The 25,173-nt window shown below is 34.8% G+C and overlaps 1 protein-coding gene across 5 annotated transcripts in view; it reads left to right on the top strand.

Annotated features, from left to right (window-relative positions):
* LOC136036010 (uncharacterized) overlaps positions 1-25,173 on the top strand; it is a 101,895-nt gene that overhangs the window by 44,123 nt on the left and 32,599 nt on the right. For all 5 annotated transcript variants that reach the window (XM_065717931.1, XM_065717933.1, XM_065717932.1 and 2 more), the window contains exons 4-5: positions 6,344-6,491; positions 17,939-18,495. In XM_065717931.1, coding sequence (XP_065574003.1) covers positions 6,344-6,491; positions 17,939-18,495 — 705 coding nt within the window. The remainder of the gene's footprint in view (positions 1-6,343; positions 6,492-17,938; positions 18,496-25,173) is intronic.

Below are 25,173 nucleotides of genomic sequence, written 5' to 3'. Positions count from 1 at the left end.
AGAAGAGAAAACCTTCAACGAAAATAAAACTTACTGAAATGAAAAATGACAATAAAATGAATCCATTGTTACAAAAGTACTAAAAATTAAAAAGACAATTTTCTTTGGAATTTTAAATTGTATTTTTTTTTTCTTATTCAAAATCGAAAAAAATGTTCAAAATATATTTTCGTTTTTAGCAAAGTAATAATAGTTCTAGAGGCTTTTCACGGACTAGAGATTAGTGGCAATACCGCTTCTGTTTGTGTGAATTGTTGTTTGTTTAAAGTTAGCTTTATTCTTCATTGGGTTTCTATTCGTTTTGTCTCTTGAGAGATGTGGTTTAGCATTCCGACTGGGATTAGTATTAATAGAAAAAGCAGAGAGTATGATCAGCCTTCGCTTAGTTATGCGTTATAAGAATAATCCTAGTTAGAATAGTCGAGTTGGAATTCCTAGTTTAAAATTCATATCCTAGTTTAGAATAGTCCTAGCTTAGAATAATAGTTTATTCCTAGTTTTATAATAATAGTTTAATAAAAATAGTTTTAATAAAATAAAAAAAAGCTTAGTCGCGGTTAGAAAATAGTTTAGAAAATAGTTTAGAAAACAGTTTAATAAAAAAAGTTTTATAATAATAGTTTAAAAAAATTATAATAGTTTAGTCCTAGTTTAGAATCCTACTATCCTAGTTTAGAATAGTCCTAGTTAGAATTCCTAGTTTAGAAATAGTCGTTATAATCCTAGTTAGAATAGTCATGGCGGGAGAATCGCTGTTAGGAATAGTTGTTGTAGGTGTGGTGATGTAGGAATAGCCATGATATTTGCAGTAATGATGATTGTAATGGTTGGACCATGTGGTAGTAGAAGTTTTAACTGGAGCGGTTGTAATAGAAAAAGATATGATTGGTCAAACTTATGGTTGGTCAAACAATGATTGGTCAAACAAGATATGCCAAACTTAAGGTTGTTGTGTAGAAGTTCTGCTCAGAACTGAAGGTTTGATTCTTCAGGATGTCCGTGGAGATATTGTTTCTGAAGTTACGGAGTGTTATGATTACCTGATCGCAAAATTTCATTCCGATGCCATATTAGGCCGTAAAACCCTTTCATCACAAAAAAAAAAAAAAAATTACTGGATCTCAAGAATTGGGTTCGAGTTAGCCCTCTCCAGCCATAAGTCTAATATGCCATAAGTCCACTCCAGCCATCAGTCTAATAAGCCATAAGCCCTCTCCAGTCAAAATTTTAATAAGCCATTAGCCCCTTACAGGTATAAATCTAGAATTGGGGCTATTGAGAAGGAAACATGTTAAGAAATCAACTCGGTTTTGTATATGCAGAATAATCGTAGTTAACACATTCTGACTGAAGCTCCACTATAATTTACCCCAAGTCCGTATAATGCAGAAAAAAGTAGTCCAAACTCGATATTTCCTATGCTTTTTTTTCTGGTTCTTGATTTCGTCACAGTTAATTCAATTTACAGTTATACCGGTCGAAATGGTTACTTCATTTGAAGGTTTAATCCTAGTTAAAACATTTTGATCGAAACTTCCCTATAATTTACCCCAAGACCACATAATGTGGAAAAAAGTAGCCCAAACTAGATATATCCTCTGTGTGTTTTTCTGGTTCATGATTTCATAACAGTTAATTCAATTTACGGGTTGAAACAAGAGTAACGTATGTCTATGTAGTCCTATTATTTGTGTAATCAAATATATTTAATTGGTGAAAGTGTTAGTTTTGCCTTTCATGTTTCCATAATGGTTACTTTTTTTTATTTCGTTTATTTTTTTTTCTTGCTGCCGTTTCGTAGTTCAAATATTTAACTGCCAATTGTGTTCTTGCGGTCATTCTATTCTTTCTTTTGTTTTCTATGCTCTACAGTATTTGTAAATTTTAATTTACAAATTATTTAGGCCTGTTTACATTTCGTGTTTCACGAAAAAAATTCAAAGAATATTATTTCGTTCATTTTTTTTCTTGTCGCCGTTTTGTAGTTAAAATATTTAACTGTTAGTTGGGTTCTCCCTATCATTCTATTCTTTTTTTGTTTTCTATACTTTAAAGTATGTGTAAATTTAATTTACAAATTTTTACGCCCTGTTTAGATTCCGTGTTTTACGAACAAAACTTTAAATGAATTAACCAATTGAAAACCCGTTTTCCTGTGCTGAATTGAAGAAAATCAGCTTCTTGTAATTTTATTGGTTGACTTGTTTTCCAGTTTAAGCATTAAAAGCCAAGGGAAAGCGGTGGCTTTACATTTTTACGTTTCGTTAGAAACTCAGCAATTATTTTGATTCATTTAATTTGGACACATGCAAATACTGTGCTTGAGAAAAAAAAAAAAAAATCTAAGCTTGAATAAATAGTTTTGACAATTTTGTTCAAAATATTGAGTATATGAATATTAAATATAATTTACTGACTTCGCAGCTGGTTTCATGATTTTTCTTGAAGCTTTAAGCACAATTTTGTTGAATCAAAAGTTTTCACTCAATTATGTTACTCTCTGCGTGACCCAAAATTCCCATAACAAATTTGAATTCAAAATAATTGGTTATACTAAAAATTATTTACGCTTTGATAATTATTTCACTAACAAGTCTAGGAAGATGCAGTTTCGTTCTTCCCTCGTGATAGTTATGGCTGCTTTTGACTGATATTAAATATTTTTTTCAAATAAAAGTAGGTAGCAGCACCAAAACTTAAAACGAACAGGAATTATTACGCATGTGAGAGAGGTTGCCTCCTCCTCAATACCCCACTCTTTACGCGAATCTTTTTTAGGACTTTTGAAAAGCTTATTATTCTAAGTAAGCAGCCCTTATGCTTCAGGAGTTGTTCTTGACGAATTGGGACGGAAATTCTAACTTCAGCTGATGGCTATAACAATATGCTAAAAGCAAAAATATAAATATTTTCTTGAATGGGGGAGTTCATGCTTGGGCTTTTTTACCTGGGCTACTGTTGGCTAATGTTAATCATGTCGAGTCAACTTGTCTCAGATAAGATTTACCTGAGACTAAAATTTAACAGTTTGTGGTAACGAACTGTAGCCTAAGTAAGGAGTGACTCGTGTCAATAGTAACCAAAACTTTAAAATATATTTTATCGATCTTATTTCATATCGATATCTTATCGCTATGTTCATCATATCAGTAAATTTCAAATAGAATTGTTCCTCTTTTCCTATTGACGTTTCAATTAATTTAAACACATGTAGTCATATATATTTAAGCATCGAAGAAACTTATTGCAGAGGTCGTGATGGCTTCAGCTGCATAGAAGATCAAAGGTCATGGATAATTTAAGTCCACATGAAATTTTTTCAGTCCATCTGAAAATATTACTGAATGTATCGTTAAAGACTTATTCAACGAAACTACTGTTTATCAAAAATCTGTTCTAAATTTTTTCCGAAAGTTTAATTATAATCTAACACCTTAATTCTTAAGCAAAAGAACTGAAACAGCTGGACGCTAACAATCCATTTACGATTGTTGCTATGTAAAATTTATTAAACAAGGAATCGGGGGCTTTTTGGGCCAGTACCCACCATCCTATCTTGGATAAGCCAGGGTATGATTTGAAAAACGGTAAAAGGAACAAGTTTTTTTAACTGAAAGTAAGGGAAAAAATTAAAGCTTAAACGAAAGGAAACTATTACACATATGAAGGGGCTGCCCCTCATTATCCAATCGTTTTTAACGTAAAGCTTTACTTTTTTGTACCAATTCTGTAAGAGAGGGCTGCTGAAACAAAAGGGTCATTGAATTTGATAGGGAAATGTTTTTAAAGCACTGATAAATGCAGCTTAACAAGCGAGGGGCTGAGGACCGGCAGTCCCCCTCATATGTGGAATTCTTTCTATCCGTTTTAAATTTCGATTTTGCTCCTTATTTTAAGTGAAAAAAAATGTTTCTTTTTGTTTTGTTTTTTTATTTAATCGTAAACAATTTCTTAAACCACACTGCTTTTCCATTTACGAATTATTCGGATTATGTTTATTTTTGTTAGCTAAAGTGTAGTTTATATTTTATTTTGTTAACTGCTTTATTAAAATTAAACCCGTTTTTTCTTCAATTATTTTTTCGTTTATTCAATCGTAAAAAAAAACTAATTTTACAAGTAAAATTGGGTACATAAAAACTACGCATCCGTAAACTACAATGCCTTAAGAAATAATAACAAATCGATAAAAAAAATAACGAAATTTAAAAAAAATAATAAAAATAACGAAAGAAGGTATTTGTATACAGGTAAAGAATTTTGGCCTCTTGTGGTTGTCAAAGAGGGAAACAGTGAAGTGGGTTAAAGCCGGCTAAAATAAGCTTTAGATATATGCCACTTTACATCTTAAGAATGAATACCTTTCTTTTTAATGTGTAGTTGCCTCTAAGAATTTAATTAGAAAAAAAAGTTTTTTAACGTCAAGTAAAGAGCAACATTAAAACTCAAAACAAACAAAAATTATTCTGTATATGAGAGGGGTTGTCCCCTCCGCAACCCTCTCTCTTTTGGGCTAAAGTTTGACTCTTTCTCAAAATTCTACATTTTAAAACAATAAAAAACTTTAGCGTAAAGAGCGAGGCGTTGCAGAGGGGACAACCCCTCTCATATACAGAATAATTTCTGTTCGTTTTAAGTTTTAATGTCGCTCCTTACTTATAGTTAAAAAAAAATTTTTTTTTTTTTTCTGAACGTTTTTGAATTAATGCATGTTATGATTCTGGCTCACTGCACATGAATAATTAAAACATAATTTGTATATTAATTTTTTTTTTGGCTAAATGGCTTTCTGATAGTTTTGATCAGATGATTTTGACAAAAAAAGGGTGGGAGAGGAGGCCTAGTTGCCCTCCAATTTTCGGTTACTTAAAAATGCAACCAGATTTTTCTTTTTTTTACGAACTTTTTTGTTAGTAATAAACGTACATACCTTACGAATTAACTTACGTAAGAAACCTCTATATTTTTGTATCCTTATTATATGTATAAGGAGGTTGGCCCCCTCGTCGATACGTCGCTCTTTACACTAAAGCTTGAATTTAACCCCAAATCTTTAAGAATGACCCGTGAATAACAAAGGCCGTAGAATAAATAGTTGAAATTACAAAAAATACTTTAGCGTAAAGAGCAAGGTACTGTGGAGGAGAAAACCTTCTTTTATACGTAATATTTATGTTTGTTTTAAGTTTTAATGCTATCCATTATTTCCAGGTGAATAATTTATTTTATTTATTTTCTCATTGGTTCTTTTTAAACAATACTAGAAAATCCTGCACTCCCTTCATGGAAATTTTGTTCCCTTATGATAAATTCCTCAATGGAAAGATCTTCCTACTTACCCTCTCCCCCTGCCCACTCCCATCCCAATGCGGAAAAGCCCCCTGAAAATGTTAGTACATTTCATAATAACCATTACTATATGTAAACAATGGTCAAAGGTTGTAGCTTGCAGCCCCTTCCCCGGGGACTGTGGAGGATTAAGTCGTCCCAAGGACATAGTTATTGGGTTTTTGGCTAAGCTGAACCGAGTTGCTATTTCAAAATTTTAATCTAGTTACATTGGGAAAAAATGTGCGTGGGAGGGGGCTTAGGTCCCCTCCAATTTTTTGGTCACTTAAAAAGGGCATGAGAACTTTTAATTTCCGTTGGAATGAGCCTTCTTGCAGCATTATAGGACCACTGGGTCGTTACAATTACCCCTGTGGAAAAAAAAAACACGCATCCGTGATTTGTCTTCCGGCATAAAACACAAAATTCCACAGTTTTGTAGGTAGGAGCTGGAAACTTCTACAATAGGGTTCTCTGATACACTGAATCTGATGGTGTGATTTTCGTTAGAATTCTATGACTTTTATGGTGTGTTTCCTCCTATTTTCTAAAATAATGCAAATCATCTCAGGCTCATAACTTTTGATGGTCAACACTGATCTTGATGAAACTTATATGTTTAAAATCAGCATTAAAATGTAATTCTTTTGATGTAACTATTGGTATCAAAATTCTGTTTTTTAGAGTTTTGGTTACTATTGAGCCGGGTCGTTCCTTACTTCAGTTCGTTACCACGAACTGTTTGATAATGATTGAATATTTAAAAACGTTATCAAATCTAACAATTTTTTGCTGGACAACACTGACTAAAGTGACCCACAACACTGACTAACACTGCCTTACAAACTCCATAATCCTAGAACAACCCAAACAAAATGTTAGAAATCGAAGTTTTCAGGTATATATATACTTCAGATGAGTCCAGGTAGGGATTTTTAATTATGTTCTTTGCATATTAGACACAAAAAAAAAAATTAAAAAGATTAATTCAGTCCCAGTTATATGCCTTTTTCAGGTTTGTATTTTAGTGTGGGTATTGGTAAACCCAGCATCTGATGTGAGGGCTATTCCATCCTATAGAAATAACCATTCCGGATACGGAAATAATGAAGGATATTATGATACAACGCCAAGCATACATTCATTTGAAGAAGATGATGCAGGTAAATAAATGATATCTTTCAAGTTACTCCATAGGCCACAGTAGACAACTTTTGGGGAGGAGAGAGTAGGCTCGCTTTAATTTCTTCCAAGGAGGAGAGGATATAATTTTTTATTTTGAAATTGTGAATTTGCCACTTTTAGTGAATTTTTAGTCCCACAGATAGAGGGCCAATAGATAGAAGGACCAATCACCACCAAAACTTTGTACAGTGCTCTCAAGGCCCGACTTAGACGAGTTTCATGATTTAATGAAATAGAAAACTCGATGTTTTCCCAGTAAATAATAACTAAGAGTGAAGCAGATCAAATTTTAGGATTTACATGCTAAGCTCAATAAACAGTAAAGATGTGCCCTTTCGTTACTCTGACAAATTATTTCGAAAAGTGATAGTTAGAAAAGTGGCAGTCAAATGGTAATTTGTGGTTTACATCAGATTTAAATTAATGTAGGACATTTCCTGTTCTATGTAACTGTTTAATCGAGAAAACACTTTTAATTTTGGGCTCATAAAAAAGAAACAAAATTGTCCTGGATAAGAGTGGGGCTGTCACTTGTCACCATCAAACCCTTTTATAGGCCAAATTGAAAACTGTTTTGTCATATTGAAAATTGCAATTGTTGTTTCTAATGATATTAAATTATCTATCTGAAAGTTTTATATAATTATAATTGTTCTATATATTTGAAAGAATAGTATTTAAAAAGTCAAATGCATTGATTAAAACAAGATCGTAATTTAATATTAATAATGAATTGATTCTCTAAAGCATATTTATATCGAGAATTTTTTTTTTCGAATGAAAGTTTTGTTCCTGCATTAACAAAACTAAACAGATTGCTTCAAATACTATCAATCAGTGCTGTCATTTACTTGAAGTACTACTTAAGTAAGATTACGAAATACTTATTACTTAAGATACTTTTAATGTACTTGTTTTTCAAATACTTTACCTTTGACACGAAAATTTTGTGTGTGTGTGCTTTGGCAATATACAAGAAAACATGACCTTTAGACTTAGAGAAAACTCAGATATAGCTTTTGTGTGTCTGTGCTTTGGCAGTGTACAAGAAAACATCACCCTTTAGATTTAGAGTAAACTCAGATATAGCTTCATGCCCTATTTTTGGATACGAAATAAGGTATTTGTTTTTGAAGAAATAAATTATACTATGATTAACACTTGGTTTAATTTTTGTTTAAAAGTTATGTAACAAAGAACATTGAAATTGTTTCACAGTTCACTGGTCGACAGTGAGCTAAAATCCCTTGTTTTGTGCTAAATGTTGCATACTGTAGTACATTTGGACTTGTATTTCTCGCATTAGTGTTTAAGTTTTGTCACCTTGTCAACTGAACCAGATTTCTACCATTTCATCATCTTCAGGACCTTATTATTGGTACAACTACTGAAGCTATGAATCTTTGTACATCTAAATGTTGTCTGCAATAACAATTCTAGGGAATTCTAGCTGGATCCAATGCAGTGGTATTTTGTCAAATTCGTTCCAGCAAATCCAGGTATTCAGACAAATCTGACTTCAGATTTGTCACTCCGTTCATAAGTTATAGGCTCTAGTAAATTAAAGGAAACTCAGCTTTCTTAAGATTTGAAACCCTCTCCCCCTCGCCCTATTTGAGATAGGGTTTGTGAAACCAGAACTTGATATGAGCCCTGATCTTAGGCCTCTTTGGTTCAATTTTCATTCAGATCCATCACTCCGGTCGCAAGTTACTCTGAATTAAACGAAAAACTGTTTTTAGAAGGTAAAACCCTCTCCCCCCTGTTTTATTTGGGCTAGGGTCTTCATCTTTCAACTTGATGTGTCTCATGATCCTTGGCACCAAATATGGCAATCAAAATCTTTTCCAAATCCAACCAGATTTTCTCCCCCTATATGTGATTACACAGACGGACGGACAGACGGATGACAAATTTGCAATGTCTTAGGTAGCCATGTTGGCTAATTGGATCCAAAAAAAAGGAAAACAGTGGCATATCATCATCCAGGTATCATCAACTATTTGGATAGTGGAAAATATCCATCAAAATAGGTTTTTGAGATCTATCTGTCAGTCCGTCCGTCTGTGCAATCGAGTATAGCGAGAGAACCGCCAGTCAGATTGGTATTGAAATTGAACTATTTATATTAAAATTGAGCTTATTTAGGGTTATGGGGCTTTAAGTGTTGAAAAAATTCGAGTTTTTCATTTAATTCACTATAACTTACATATGGAGATGAATTTCGACGAAAATTGAATAAAGATGCCTGAGAGTATGATATACATTGAATTCTGGGATGGAGACCCAAGCTTAATTAAAAGTTGAGTTTTTCATTTAATTCAGTGTAGCTTGCAAGAGGAAAAGTATTTACTACAAAATACTAGTACATATTTAAAAATTAAAAAACAGTAAATAGCAAAAGTAATTGACTTGAATCAAGCAATCGATCTTTTATTTCAGCAAGAGCCATATAAACACAAGAACATATAAATACAATAAACACACAAACTTGTACTCAGTATTCTTAAGATTAAGCTGGAAAACTTATCCAAGATACCTTAACCACTCAACATAAACAAGAAACCCCACGGGTTTCAAAAACCAGAGGATGGATCGTGCTACAAAGTAATCAATTTCTTTCTTTAGAATTTTTTGTTTCATTTTTAGCAGTAATTTCGTAAGATTTATATCACGACAAACGGCCATTCTTGGCATATAAATTTCTAAAAATGAGATCTTGTGAAGATTGAATCAAAGGTGCCTAAGACCGTGAAAGGCATCAAGTTTTAAGATAAAAACCCTAGCTCAAATAGAACGAGGGGTAGGGGGTTTTAAGTGCTGGAAAAAGTCAAGCTTTTGGTTTAATTTAGTATTACTTGCGAATGGAGCAACGGATCCAAATGATAGCTAGACCAAAGATGAATAAGAATAGGGTTCATATCAAGTTCTGATATCACAAGCCCTATCCAAAATAGGGCGTGGTGGAGGGGGGTTTCAAGTCTTAAGAAAGTCGAGTTTTCCTTCAGTTTAGTACTGTAACTACTTCCACCAATGGCTTGCCCAAAGCCTGTAAATAACCCTTTTCCAAAATAAGTCATACTGAAGCCAACCTTCAACCAAATATTCCATCCCCAGAGAAAAATTACTTTGTATGTCATTTTGGTATTTACCAAGTGACATACAGTGATCGCAAATTCTGTAGGTCTGTCGGTCTGTCAGTTCCAGTCTTGCTAGTTTAGGCCCTTCTAGATAAGCTAGGACAATGAAATTTAGCAGGCTTATCAGGGACCAGACCAGATTAAATTTGAAATAGTCGTTTCCCCAATTCGACCATCTGTGGGGGGGGGGGAGTGAGAGGACGGTTAAATTGGAAAAATTAGATCGAATCTTAATTAAATTTGATATTTAGAAGGATATTATGTCTCAGAGCTCTTACTTTAAATTCCGAACGGATCAGGTAACATTGGGAGGGAAACCTAAAATCTTGGAATATGCTTAGAGTGGAGGGATAGGGATGAAAATTAGTGGGAAAAATAAGCACAAGTCCTAGATACGTGATTGAGATAAACAGAACGAATTCACTCTCTTTTGGGGAGTTGGGGGGAGGGTCAATTCTGAAAAATTAGAAAAAATGAGGTGTTTTTAACTTACGAAGGAGTGACCGGATCTTGAATTCCATCGGATGGAATTTCATATTAGAAGGACCTTGTAACTCAGATCTCATGTTTTAAATCCTGACCGGATCCAGTGTCATTGGGGGGACTTGGGGGGGCTGGAAAAATGGGAAACGCCTAGAGTGGAGTGATCAGGATGATATTTGGTGAGAAAATAAGCACAAGTCCTAGATACGTGAATGACATAACCAAAAGGGATTCTCTCTCTTTGAGGGAGTCGGAGGGGGTGTTAATTCGGAAAAATTACAAAAATTGATGTATTTTTAACTTAAGAGTGGGTGACCGTTCCTGAGGTATTTTTGAATTTGATATTAAGAAGGAACTCATGTCTCAGATCTCTTATTTTAAACCCGAACTGTTCTGGTGACATTGGGGCCGAGTTGGAGGGGGAAATCGGAAATCTTGAAAAACGCTTAGAGTGGAGAGATTGGGATGAAATTTGGTGGGTAGAAAAATCAAATGTCATAGATACGTGATTGACCAAAACGGACTGGATCAACTCTCTTTGGGGTAGTTAGGGGGGGTCCAGTGCTTTGGCAAGTTCGGTACTTCTGGACGTGCTAGGACAATGAAAGTTGGTTGGCATGTCAGGGACCTGTACAAATTGACTTGATAAAGTTGATTTCCCCGATGCAACCATCTGGGAGGGCTGAAGAAAGAGGAAAAATTGGAAAAATAAGGTATTTTTAACTTGCGAGTGGGTGGTCGGATCTTAATGAATTTTGATATTTAAAAGGACCTTGTGTCTCAAAGCTCTTATTTTAAATGCCGACCAACATTAAGCCTCTGATTTTTCTTTTAAATTAATCTATTGATTCTTATAATTTTGCTAGAGCTCATGCCATATGAGCTCTTGGCTCTTCCGACCAGATCACAAGTGCCATATGAGCTCTTAGCCCTTGTTTTATTCCTTTTTTTTAGAAGATTTTCGACTTAGTCTCATGGTTTTAGCCACTTCATGGTGAAAACTGCTGCTAGAAATAGATAGGTTTCAACTTCTGCTGTATTGTCTTCTAGTATATTTAAATGTGCGCTTGCATCGTGCCTGCCTTCCCTTAAAAGTTCTGTTTCTTACAAGTAATATTGGTTTGTCTTATGTTGCGTATACAGACAACGTTCTTCTTATTGCCCGGGCTCGCCGTGGATTGCTTTCCAATTTCACTATATTAACCAATGAACTATCTAAGATTGTACTGTCGGTTAATGCGTCTAAATGCGAGTTTATTTGTTTTGATAGCCCTTATGCGATCGCTCCATTCGTTGCTGGGACTGCAATTCTGCCATGTTCTTCTTCAGTTAGTTGGCTTGGTCTGTGTTTCGGTCCAACACTTTCCACTACCTTTTCATCCCTAGTGAAAAACCTTCGCCTCGCTTACGGAAAAATATCCCCAGACAAAAGCCGTTACAACCGCAACGGTTTGTGCATGATTTATAACGCTTATTACGCCCCTGTGCTTTTGTTTTTATCAGGCGTGGCTCATGTGTTTCGTAAGAAAAATCCCCATATTCTACATGCGGCTTCTTTCAGATATTGCAAATTCCTCTTCCGGCTTCCTAGATGGCACCAAAACAGAAAAATAATTGCTCGGTTTGGTTTAGTAGATATGCCTTCTTGGATTCGGTCTTCCAGTGATGATTTATGTAAAAAGACTATCTACTTTATTCAGTTTACGATCTTCTGCAGCCTTTTTTCCATATTGATACTGGTTAATTAGTTCATGTTGTCTTTTGTTAGTTTGAATTTTTTTTTTCTTACTGTTTATCGTTTTTGTTTTTGCTGTACTTTGTGTTTTTTTTATATACTTTTACGGATAATAAAGTTCATTCATTGATTCATTCAATCATTCTGCAGTTTGACCAGCCGTATGGAATGCGTCTGAATCAGCGGGCTTGCTGCAGGCCCGCGATTTTATAATATATGTTTTTAGTGAGTTACGGCGACCATCTGAATTGACTACACAGCATGCGGCTTGCTTGAGTAAAAACCAGCCAAAGGATATAGATGCCATACATTTTCATAGCGTGTCTGAAATTTAACTTGAAAACTTGAGGCAGTTTCCTTGTAAAGGTGCCGAGGGCGAGACATATCATCAATTGATTTTTGATTATTGAGCTTCGATTTCTCTTATTAAAAAAGTCTACAACTGTCTCACTCGGCTCCTTACTTTTAAATTCGAGTTTTTTTTTTGTTGCTAAAGGTTTTTACTTATTGAATCAGAGAATGAACTACTTTATTACCTTTTATCTGTTTTAAAGCCAATCCAAAGTTTATTTTTCCATTTTCAATATTTTTTCCACCATTCCAACATTTTTAAGAATAACCCTGTATTTTTTCAAACGTGCTAGATTTGACTGAACACTAATCGTCAGAAGTTCAACTCTATGTGCTCTGTATTAATCCTGTCATGTGATCTGTCTGATCCAATCAGAAGTCTTTTGACTGCACTTAATTGTTTTGATAGTTTTTTCTTTCAAGCTGTTGTGTTGAAAATTGGTTCAGATTATTTTTGGACATCGTTGGGTGCCTACCAGCCAAGCAAGGGAATATTTTCCCTTGCTAGGAATATTTTTTTTTGTCACTCCCACATGTTTCGGAATAACCCTGTATTTTTTCAAAAGTCTTTACCTTTCAAGCCGTTGTGTTGAAAATTGGTTAAGATTACTTTCTTGGACTTCATAGGGTGTGTACCAGCCGAACAAGGGAAACGGTTAAAAACGATAAAAACGGAAATTCTGGTCTTGATTAAGATTTCCAAGAGAGGATTGACAGGGGACATTCTATAGGCAAGGGAAGGGGCAAGGAAGCCTTCAGAATGGCTTTAAAAAAGGTAGAATGGGCTTTATATCAGAAATATATATATATATATATATATATATATATATATATACATAGAATAAATACTTGAAGTAGTAATTGAAGTAATACGTAAGTACAATTTTGGCAAGTACTTGATATTTGATACTTAAGTAAGAATCTGGAAACTACTTATTACTTGATATTTAATTAAAAAAACAATGTGTACTTAATATTTGATACTTAAGTAAAAATTTGGAGTACTTGTTGCAGCACTGCTACTAATTGATGTTGCTAAAGCTATCTTGATAAGGCTATCTGAAAATTTGAACAGCTTCGATAAAACTGGTCGTGCGGAGGCGAACGACGAAAAATGCTGATTGGGAGCTCTCCGATCTGTTGTGTCTACTACAGAGTTTTGGCGCGTGAAAACTTGGTCTGGATTTCTTCTGTACAGCTAAAGTCTCCCAAATTTATATTTTAAATTGTAATATTTAAAATGTTCAGACCATTCTGAACATGGTCCCTAGTTGATTTGATTTGAAAGAGGTGCAACTTGTCCATATGTTCAAAATTGGGAAATGGTAGAGAGGGGTGAGTCTTCTGGGTCTTTTTTGACCCTCCATTTACACTGGTACTGTATACCCAATGTTTATTTTGACAAGATCTACTATGTCCTACTATTTATTGAAACGTATGCAAAAAGTCCCTATTTTGAAATGGAGTTATCAATGTATTTCAACGCCCTTGCCTCTGGGAATAACCTTCAGGGGAACAATTTCATTGCTCTTGAGGGCTAATTTGTTTCTAAGAAATAATGTCGTAGAATAATATGAGCTATCGAGGACTCAAAGGTCCCAGAAAATATATTGGGAGTGTTTTCAAAGGTTTTAGCCACTTAAAATTAGTACTGGGCATCGGAATTTGCAATCAAATGAGTCCAAAGGCCTCCCAACTGTCTATAACCATTTGTTATATGTGGAAAGACGAGACAAAAATAGCAGTAATAATATTACTACTAACAACTGATTGCAGTACCATACCTCCAAAAGCCAACACAGCTACTCCTTCACCCCAATGTATTCAAAGCCACGCTCTTAACACCATCCAAAGGTATTCCAATTTCCCTTCAATCTTGGCTTAGGATCTCCTCCCAGCCAATTTGGGTGGGAGGAGCCAAGTTGAGACGACCTAGTTTTGCTTTGACCCTAGATACTTGGCCGACAATCACAAACTTTGGCAATCTGTTATTTCTTTATTCGCAGATGGTGTCCAACCCATCTTAACCTTTCTTTCCTTATAGTCCAAGAAAGCGGGATTGAACCAAAATTTTTGTAAAACTTAATATTTGAAATACGCTTAGTTAGAAGGGTACCCAAAACGATCCGTAGGCAATTTAACTGGGAAATATATAGCGAATTCTCCACCATCTTTAAAGCCCCCGCGTTTCAGAGCCATGCTTGACCACTGTCATGACTGTAGCTTCTAATCTTGGTTCTTAGTCTTATATTGCTACTCTTCCAAAGTTCTTCAACTGCAAGAAAACCTGGGTCATGGCTATTCCACTTTTAGCATCTTCACTGTCCCCACTGTATTTACTAACAATAACACTTAGGTAAGTGAAGCTCTTCACTTGATCAATGTTCTCGTTCCTCAACATTGCCTCTTCACATTCACAATCTTAGTGACTTAGTCTTCTTAACATTATTTTTCAAAACTATTGGTGCACCCTGAATCCTCAGAACCTTCGAAACTCGTATTTACCCTAGTATCTTGCATCGATCCTGCTAGGCTTCTGTTTGCAATAACATAACCAATAAGGTTTGTCGCTTCATCCCCATGTCAATACCGTGCTAACTTATGGGCTATTTTATGACCAAACGCTGTATTTGCTACAACTAAATTATTGTACCTAATAAATTGCAGCAGCCTATAACCACTACTATTTTCTTATCCTTATTTCAAAATTAACTTTTATCTAAATTAAACATAATAAGAAATGTTGTTTTGGAAATGTATTGATACATTAAGATTGCCTAATTAATTTCTCAAAATACCAACAAAATTGTTGCTATAATTAGTGCAACCTTATTATAGGGACATTATAGCAACAAAATTGCCCTCTGACTCCAATTTAGGTTTATTCAAACCGGGTTTTTCCACGATTTTTTGTTAGTTTTTAGAAAATTATTATGATTTTTAATTCTGTAAAATAAAAGAAAGCTCACTTATTTTTAACTCACCTCTCAAGCTTTTTAAAAGCATGCTTTGTGAATTGTTTTCGGTCACTCGTATGCTTCTTTGGTCACTTCGTATGCCTATCCAACCACGAATTAGACATAAGGTGAGAAAATGAAAATAAAGAAAAAAAAATGGTTATTGCTAGATTGTTGTGCCTACAAAGTTACAGCAGTCTATAACTGCTACCTTTTTTTTCCTACGCCAAATTCACATAGGCTAGGATGCCCTCTATCCTTACTTCTTCCAGCATGAGCATTAAAATTTCCTAATAAAGATACCATATTTATACCCGAGATTCTGTTTATTGCTCCTGTAGATGTAAGTAAAATTCATCTGAGTCACTATAATCTCCATACTTTTGGGGCATATACTACTATGACAGATACATCCACTTTATAGTCGTGAAATTAGTAACTAGCTTTCTATTATTAATACCTTTCCAACCTAAATAAGATTTAGAAGCTTTGCTATTCATAATAAGCCATACTCCCAGTATATGTACCCCCTCCTTCCTGCCTGAGAAAATAAATTCTATATCACTTAATCATGTTTCTATGCTTAGGATGTGAGTTCCTGAAACTCCTAATATGTCGTGTTCAAAACCTCCGAATTTGTCTGTCAAGATATTAACGCTATAGTCGTCTTTTAATGTAAATAAAAGAAAACAATTTTTCAACTAAGAGTAAGGAGCAACATTAAAACTTAAAACGAATAGAAATTATTACATATATGAGAGGGATTGCCCCCTCGTCCATACCTCGCTCTTTAGGCTAAGATCTGAATTTTGTTCTAATTCTTTAAGAATGATCCCTAAATAACGAAGGGTTTAATTAGAATAAATAGCTCTTTTGAAAGTACAAAAAAAAAATTGGTCCTCCATATAATTAGGATGATCCTAGACATTATATTAAATAAAAAAAAACAAGTTTTTTTAACTGAAAGTAAGGAGCGACATTAAAACTTAAAACGAACAGAAATTACTTCGTATATGAAAGGGGCTGCTTCCTCATCGACGCCCCGCTCTTTACGCTAAAGTTTGACTCTTTCTCTCAATTCTTCTTTTTAAAACAGTAAAAAACTTTAGCGTAAAGAGCGGGGCGTTGATGAGGAAGCAGCCCCTTTCATATACGAAGTAATTTCTGTTCGTTTTAAGTTTTAATGTCGCTCCTTACTTTCAGTTAAAAAAACATGTTTTTTTTATTTAATTTCTGAACGTTTTTGAATCAATGCATATTTTGATTTTGGCTCTCCGCAGAGGAATAATTAAAACGAAATTTGCATTTTTTTTTTTTTTGGCTAAATGGCTTTCTCATAATTTTGATCGAATGACTTAGAGAAAAAAAGAGTGGGGGAGGAAGCCTAGCTGCCCTCCGATTTTGAGGTTAATTAAAAAGGCAACTAGAACTTTTAATTTTTTACGAATCTTTTTATTAGTAAAAGATTTACGTAACTTGTAAATTAGCTTACGTAAAGAACTTTTGTATTCTCATATTTTTATTACATATATGAGGGGGTTCACCCCCTCGTCAGTACCTCGCTCTTTACATTAAAGCTTAAATTTTGTCCCAATTCATTAAGAATGACCCCTGAATCACAAAAGCCGTAGAATAAATAGTTGAAATTACTAAAAATACTTTAGTGTAAAGAGCGAGGTATTAGGAGGAGGTGAGCCCCTCATTTGGGTAATAATTTCTGTTTGTTTTAAGTTTTAATGCTGTTCCTTACTTTCAGCTGAAAAAACTTTTTCATATTTATTTTTTCATTGTTTTTTTAAATAATGCTAGTAAATCCCGCGCTCCCTTCATGGAAATTTTCTTCCCCCATGACAATTTCTCGATGGAAAGTTCCCCCAGCATATCCTCCTCTTCTCAACCCCTCCCCCCAACCCAAAAAAATCCTCCTGAAAACGCCTGTACACTTCCCAATAGCCATTACTATATGTAAGCACTGGTCAAAGTTTGTAACTTGTTGCCCCTCCCACGGGGACTGTGGGGGAGTAAGTCGTCCCCAAAGACATAGTTATAAGGTTTTTCGACTACGCTGAATAAAATGGCTATCTCAGAATTTTGATCCGTTGACTTTGGCAAAATAATTAGCGTGGGAGGGGGCCCAGGTGCCCTCTAATTTTTTTGGTCACTGAAAAAGGGCACTAGAACTTTTCATTTCCGTTAGAATGAGCCCTCTTGCAACATTGTAGGACAACTGGGTCGATACGATCACCCCTGGGAAAAAAAAACAAACAAACAAACAAATAAACACGCATCCGTGATCTGCCGACCGAGAGGTGGATAAATCCACCTCTCTTTCAGCCATAGTTTGCCTTTTTTTAAAATTCAGTGGTTCAAGAGTGAATGTTCAAACACTAGAGCAATGTAATAGAAACTGAATTTATTTTTTGACACATGACACAGAGATAGAAATAGATGATTCATCTCTAAGTGCTTCAAGCAACGCAATTTTCTGTTCGAATGTCTTGAGAGGCAGTCTGTAAATAGTAAACATGCAACTATCAACCGACTATATTTGCTGCAATTTGAAACACTTTTAATAATATACTAGTAAAAATCTAGCGTAACAGGTGGGAGTGGCAGTCCCTTTCATATTCAACGTAATTTCTGTTCGTTTCATTTTGTTTGTTATTCTTAGCTTTTATTTGAGACTTTATATTTACTACTAATGAAGCAGCTAATGAAAGCATTTATTTTCAGAGTCTTTAATATTTTTTTAATTTCAGGAAATGACACATCTATGGAATACGACTCAGTCGAGTCCCTTCTAACCTACCTCGGAAATTATATAACCTCAGAAGAATCCAATAAAGAAGATGGGGCAGCAGATGATAGTGAATTGGTTCCTGACCCAGGAGTAAATAGAACTTCTACACCCAGTTCTAATATCCTCAATTCAAGCGAATCAATCCCCAATGCGGAAGCACTTCGCTATTTAGCATATGTTCCAGTTGTAATAGACGACGAAGAAGATAACATACAACATAGATCCTCCCCTCGATTGCAACAAGAATGGAGAAGACCTCCACCTCCAAACCTCAATGTTCCGCACTCAGGAAAACCAGTTAGTTTCAAAGATCCTAAGAGAGAAGCCTTTCTCAAAGCTAGTTTATTGAGAAGGTTTGAAGGAATACGACCAAAAACAGGACCGATCAGAGGATTTAGGATGCCTTTTAGACCTAGGTCGTCCCCTGTGCCAATTCTAAAAGGATCACAAACTCAACAGATTCGAAGCTTTGGTAAAGAAGATATTCAGCATTTTCCGCCAATAAGTAATCAAAAGGTATGAAATTCCCTCAAATTAAAAAAATTGTATTTCTATCATATTAAAAACAGTAGTCTCGCAAACGTTAAAAATGTAATCAAGATATTTGGGAGCGCTAAAACATTCTAAAAAACTAACGAATTCATTTTTAATTTGGTTACTAACTTTAGTCGTATCGAAATTTATTTTGTCTACAATCTAGATTCTCCACATCAGGCAATTATGAAACCACAGATTTGGTATGCTTCTTGAAACCATTATTATACTTATCTAAAACGGTTACACTGTTATGGTTGTCGTTGAATTTATTTACCAACAAACTTTGCATAAATAATTGCCGAAAACTCGTTTTAATAGCTGTGATTGTAGCTTGCCAAAAAAAATGTTAGATTATTGCAATTACAATCTTTATAGCTTTAGCTGTAATAACACTTTCCATAGTTGCGTGTCGGAGGGTTTCATTTCCAGATAAACAGCTCCTAATGTATTTGGCTTGTAGCGGACGAGTTTTGCATGGATTGGTTTCAAACTCAAATTATTTAGACAAAGTTTCATTGCACTATTATGGTTTTTAATTTTTCTGATAAAAATTTGGATTTATCAAATTTTATTGACAAAAACACTTACGACAAAGAGTTTATTGACGAAAAGAAGATTCATATATACTAATGGGTTAAATTCTGTGGTGGCGCAGAACACCATCGTGGAAGGATCCTCTATAGGAGAACAACTTAAGGGAGGGCGTAAGATCCAGATCTATGGACAACAGCTTCTGCAAAGGGCTGCCTCGACCGTTTTGGGGTACTTGCAAGACTGGGGACCTTGCGGTCAGCTCTATTCCCACTTGAGGAATGGTACCCCTCAAGGAAATTATAGTCTAGTAAACAACACAGCATTTTCTAGGGACTCTTTTTAATGCACAATTCTTCTGAGCTTTGTTGGTTTTTACCGACGTTTTCGGGCTGAAAAACCTCTTCCTAGCTAATTTATCTACTATGGGCTGCTTCCCTGTAGTAGCATAATGTTTGTAGGCATGAATGTATATTGAGCCAGAGATAATAGTCTTAAGACTGTCTGTGAAGGATTTCAACTCTTGTTGATAGGTGAGCATCGCCAAGTGCTGGAAACCATGTTTTGACCAAGATGGGCCGAGGATTGCACAAAGCCTCCATTCCTGCTGGAGGTCCCAGGACTTCTTGCTATTCGGTTCTAAGCCGGCTCAAGCGCTTCGTTGTAGACTTGAGAAGATATGCACTGCACAGGTACTGGTACTTGTCCCGCACGAGGTTAAAAATGATATATTGTATTGACATTTTGACTGACGAATTCAAACGATTCTAACTGGACTTATTAGGAGTTTCAGAAATTCATATCCCAGGGGTAGGAAGTATGAAACTAGGCGATATACAATTTTTTTACTCAAGCAGAAGGATGGGGTACATAAACAGGGAGTAGAGCTCATGATGAATAAGAAAAATGCTGTCTTGTTTAGGCTGGGAAGGTATTAATAATAGAATACTAATTGCTCATTTTATGACAAAAAAATTTAGGGTCTTAGTTATAGTATTATATGCCTCTGTTGAACTGACTGACGGAGATACTAGTGACTCAGATGAATTTTACTTACAGATACAGGAGCAAATAGACAGAGTCTCAGGTAGAAATATAGTGTTTTTACAAGGAGATTTCAAAACCTAGGTCGGTAGAAATAGGGATAGATGGTATCCTAGCCTAGGTAAATTTGGTGTAGGAAAAGAAAACAGTAATGGCCACAAACTTTTGCAATTTTGTAGGTATAACAATCTAGTTATAACCAATTCGGTGTTTAGTGATAAAATGGCCCATAAGTTGACATGGTACTCACGTGATGGTAAGACAGCAAACCTTATAGATTATGCTATAGTAAGCCGAAGACTGGCAGGGTCAATACAAGATGCTAGGATATATAGGAGCGCTGTTATTGATGTTAAAATTAAAAGATCACCATCAAGCAGTGTCTAGGGTTAATTTTATTATAGGGTTAATTAGGGAAATTTCGAAAGAGTAATTACCTCCCAGGAACCTATGATGTTGGTCGACTTCAGGATGAGAATGTGAGAAAAACTTTCCAGGAACAATTTAATGCTAAACTTGAGAGTTTTAAAATTTGACAATGTGGAAGATGGTTGGTATAATTTTAGAAAAACAATTCGTGAAGATGCTGATGGTTCCTTAAGGAAGAAAGTTTAGACTGCAGTTAGGAATACTAGTGAAAAAGCTTTCTGTTTTATAGAGAGGACAAGCGGTTTATATCAAAGTTATCTGAGCCATAGATAATATGAAAACAAAGGGAATGTAAAGAGAGGGGAGAAAGCATTAAAATATGAACTAAGGAGGTTTGAAGCGGAGGCCGTGGATAAAATTGTCGAGGATCTGGAAGATGTAGCTAGACGGCATAATAGTAAAATATTGTACTGGCATGTTAATAAATTGAGAGGGAGTAGTCAATCCCGACTTGTTCCAGTTAAAGATAAGAACAGGGCCACAGTTAGTGATAAGCAAAGAGTTAAACAGAGATGGGTGGAACATTTTGAAAATGTGTTAAACCAAGATACAGTTGCAGGAAAAGATACAGTGGAAAATGGAAATTTTTGTGATACCTTGGATGTGAAGAAAGATTTGTTTTGTGAGGAATAATTAGTGACAGTACTAAAAGGATCAAAAAATATTAAGGCTCCGAGGTTAGAAATAAATTATATAAGATTATGAGTATGATTTTTGAAAAAGGGGAAGGACATAACGATTTTAGGAAAGCCTTACTTCAACCACTGTATTACTAAGGTGATAAGAGTAAGTGTCATAATTATAGAGGTATTAGTCTGGTCCCTGTAGGTAGCAAATTACTTAGTAATGTGATACTTTTCAGACTGAGAGATGGTGTAGACAAAGTTTAAGAGAAGGAAAGTGTGGTTTTAGAAAAGGTAGAGGATGTGTCGACCAAATGTTTACTCTTAGATCGATAATTGAGATGTGCCGTAGTTGTCAAACACCTTTGGTCCTCAGTTTTATAGATTATGAGCAAGCATTCGATTCTGTTGATAGAAGAGCTTTAGTAAAGGTATTATCCTTATATGGTATACCAGACAAATACGTTAAAGTAATTAGTGCTATATACGAGAATAATACTGCTGCGGTTAAGGTAGGAAATGAGGTTAACAGCCGGTTTTGTATTAAATCAGGAGTTAAGCAGGGTTGTATTCCATCCGCCTTTATATTGATCATTTTGATGGACTTTGTCTTAAGGAGCACAGGAAAGGTAACGGGAGACCACGGAAAAAAACCCTACTGAAATTAAATTTTGCTGATGATCTAAGCATCCTTGATGGAAGTGTGAGCGAAATGAATGAACTTTTAGAGGTTTTGCGAGTTCTGGGTGCTAGATTAGGTTTGAAAATTAATGTTAAGAAGACTAAGTCACTAAGGCTAGGAATAAGTGAAGATGAAAAGGTGATGTTTGGTAACGAAAAGATTGATCAGGTGGGCAGCATCACTTATCTTGGTAGTATTATTAGTAAAGAAGGTGGGAGCAGTGGAGATTTTTAAAAGTAGAATAGACAAGGATCAGGGTGTTTTTTCACAATAAAAAAAAAGTTTGGAAGAGCAGAAAGATAAGTCTACAAACCAAGATGATAATATTGGAATGTACAGTGATGACAGTAGTCAGATGTGGCTCTGAAGCATGGGTACTCCGAAAAGCGGATGAAGGTTTCCTAGATAATTTCTAGAGAAATTGCCTAAGGATTGTTCCGTAGGCAACGGGAACCGTTCCCGTGTTTCGGGTACGATCAGTCAGTACCCGGCTGACTGATCGTATTTCAAACAGCAAGCTGTACGAAAAGTATGGTTTTATCTCGCTTTCTAGGGCTATAATGAAAGAAAGGTTGAGATGCTTAGGGTACGTTCTGCGGATGAAGGATGACAGATTGGCGAATATTGTCCTTTTAGACCAACCGTCTAGGGCTAAAGAGAAAGCAGGTCGTGCTCGTCGGGTATGGGAGGATGTCATAAAGAAAGATTTAAAGGAAATGGGAACTTCTTGGGAGGGTGTAAAGAGGGAGGCTCTAAATAGATTGGGATGGAGAAGGAGCATGCGGAGCTGTGTTGGCCTCGAGCAGCTTGGTTATATATATATATATATATATATATATATATATATATATATATATATATATATATATATATATATATATATATATATATATATTTATATATATATATATACCCCTCAATGCGTTCAGACAAAGGTCTCGCAATTGCTGTAGGGCATGTCTTGAACTCTGTTTCTGTTGGGATATGAAATTCTTATACCCTTAGCTCTTAAAAAAAAAAAGGAATTAAGATTTTTGTCCGAGAAGAAGAGATGATTGTAAAATGATGGTTTGATTTAGCATTGGCTCATTATGTCGACGATAAAGTGAGACTTCTTTTTGGTGTTAGGTGATGAGGAGATCAGTTCTCTTCGTATGAGTATTCGTACGAGCAGTACTTCTTATTTCTTTTTGTCTAGGTCTATTTCAGTTATCTACAAATGATTAATGTGCTGTTTTAATTTTTTACCCTCAGTTAACTTGGGCCCTTGGGAATTTTTTTGGATTGTAGTGTTTTTTATATTTATTGAATAAAAGAACTTGAACTTGAAATTATATGGTTTAGCGGACACCATACTAAACTATAACAGTTGGAGGTCTGTTTTCTTTAAATATGTATGAAGGTATAAAAATTAAATAAAAGATTTCAGTATGTGAAATGACAATAAAAGCATTGAAATTACAATCAATTCACCGCAGTCTCTGTGATCTAAGATTGTAGTTAAAGACTAATCCTAGACCATCTCGCACTGTGCCTACCAATTTTAGTAGACGAGGAAGTTTCTAAGCAATGTTGTCAACGCTGAATTCCACTTCTTCTCATAAGGGAAACCCTAAAATCATCTTTATTGACACTTTTATTTGAGCAACATAAAAAATCTCCGCCTTGCGGCTGCTAAGCACAAGCTTAACAAGAATAAAATCGTTCCCAGTGATTGAATCAAGAAAGAATGGCTTGAGCTCTTCCACGTCACCGCGATGCAATAACCCAGTACTCGAAACCTTAATCCCAGCTCTAAATGAGTACTTGAAGAAACTTGAGGAAAGACAAACAGAAAGGGTATGCGAAAGCAAGGACAACTGTCCCTCAGTCCCCTGTTGCACTTCTTTGTTGAAGAGCCATCAAATGATGATCAACACCATTTATCGCTTTAATTACCAAGATATCCCTCTTTATCACCAGCTTAACTCTGGAAGAAGGGTTTTGGATTAAAGTCCCTTTTCCTGGAATGTTAAGACTTCCACGATTTTCTTATGATTTTATTGTATTGCACAAACCATTTCTCAATTTTCTAAGATTTGAGCATCTTTTATTCAAAAAAATTCCATCTTTTTTTCGAGATTTCATTATTTTCTAAGAAGGGAGAGAGGAATAGAGGAAAACTATTTTTCGAATAATCATCTGAAAAAGTTTTAACTTTTTTTTAATCATGTCTTGTAGAGATGTAGCCTTGGAGACAGTAACAACTTTCAGGTATATGGGCCCACACTGAAATGGCTTCCACCCCACATACCCTTGAATCTCATGATCATTATATTTCATCTGCATTATCTCATAATTTTCATACAATATACCGTTTTCATTAGTTTTGTCTGTGCTGATCACTTGAACAGTTGCAGAGGTCCTCGTAATAGCTTGCACTTTAAGTACACTTTATTAATATAACATTCAAAGACTCATAATAAGGACAATTTCCAAAATTTTACAAAGTCCAAGTCACCTCTGATGTGGAAAAAGGTTAAAAGAAAAAAAAATATAATTCAAAACTTAAAAAAAAAATCATAAAATGGAAATTTTCCGAAATTTTACAAAGTCCGAGTCATCTCTGATATGAAAAATAAGGCTAAAAGTGAAAACATTTTTGAACACGTTTTATTTCAAAAAATAAAACCTAAATATTCTTATACAAAAATTAAATATAAGTTAGAGAAAATTGGCGATTGTTTCCCTACTAAGGGTTTTGAACTTCAAATTCCAAATGTTAAACGGTGAACTTTACATAATGTTTTCTCAAGAAATATTAACGAGGGTTCTTAAACCCGATTCTGGAGAAATTCCTTAAATACAATATTAAAAACATCTCTGTTATTTCTAACACTTGCTATGAATAATTACGCATGTCATATATAATTAAAATTTTCAAAAAAATTAAAATGGGAATATATATAATCAGCATAATTAGATTAAAAAAAATGGTACCTGTATGATATACCCCCTATCCAATATTCTTCTAATATGTTTCTCTGGCGCTCAGTACTAATGAAATACAACAAAGTAAGATAAAAATATAATATTTTAGAAACAAATTTGGGCTATAAATTTTACATTAGGGAGGGGAGGTAAAGTATAGCAGGCATGTATGTCTACTATGGTAGCTACAATTATTCTGCATATTCTGTAGTAAGAATCGTTTTCTAATTTCATACTGTTTTTATACTTTACCCCACCCCACCCCTAATGTGAAATTCTGTAGCTCAAGTTGTATATATTTCCATCTATTCTGTCACTTCTCTCTACTCGTCTCACGCTAAGCTGAAAGATATGAACGAATAAAAAGTGGTTCTATAA

This window comes from Artemia franciscana, chromosome 15, assembly GCF_032884065.1.
Source record: "Artemia franciscana chromosome 15, ASM3288406v1, whole genome shotgun sequence".
In the NCBI taxonomy this organism is placed as follows: Eukaryota; Metazoa; Arthropoda; class Branchiopoda; order Anostraca; family Artemiidae; genus Artemia; species Artemia franciscana.
This window is presented reverse-complemented; position numbering and strand designations above follow the sequence as displayed.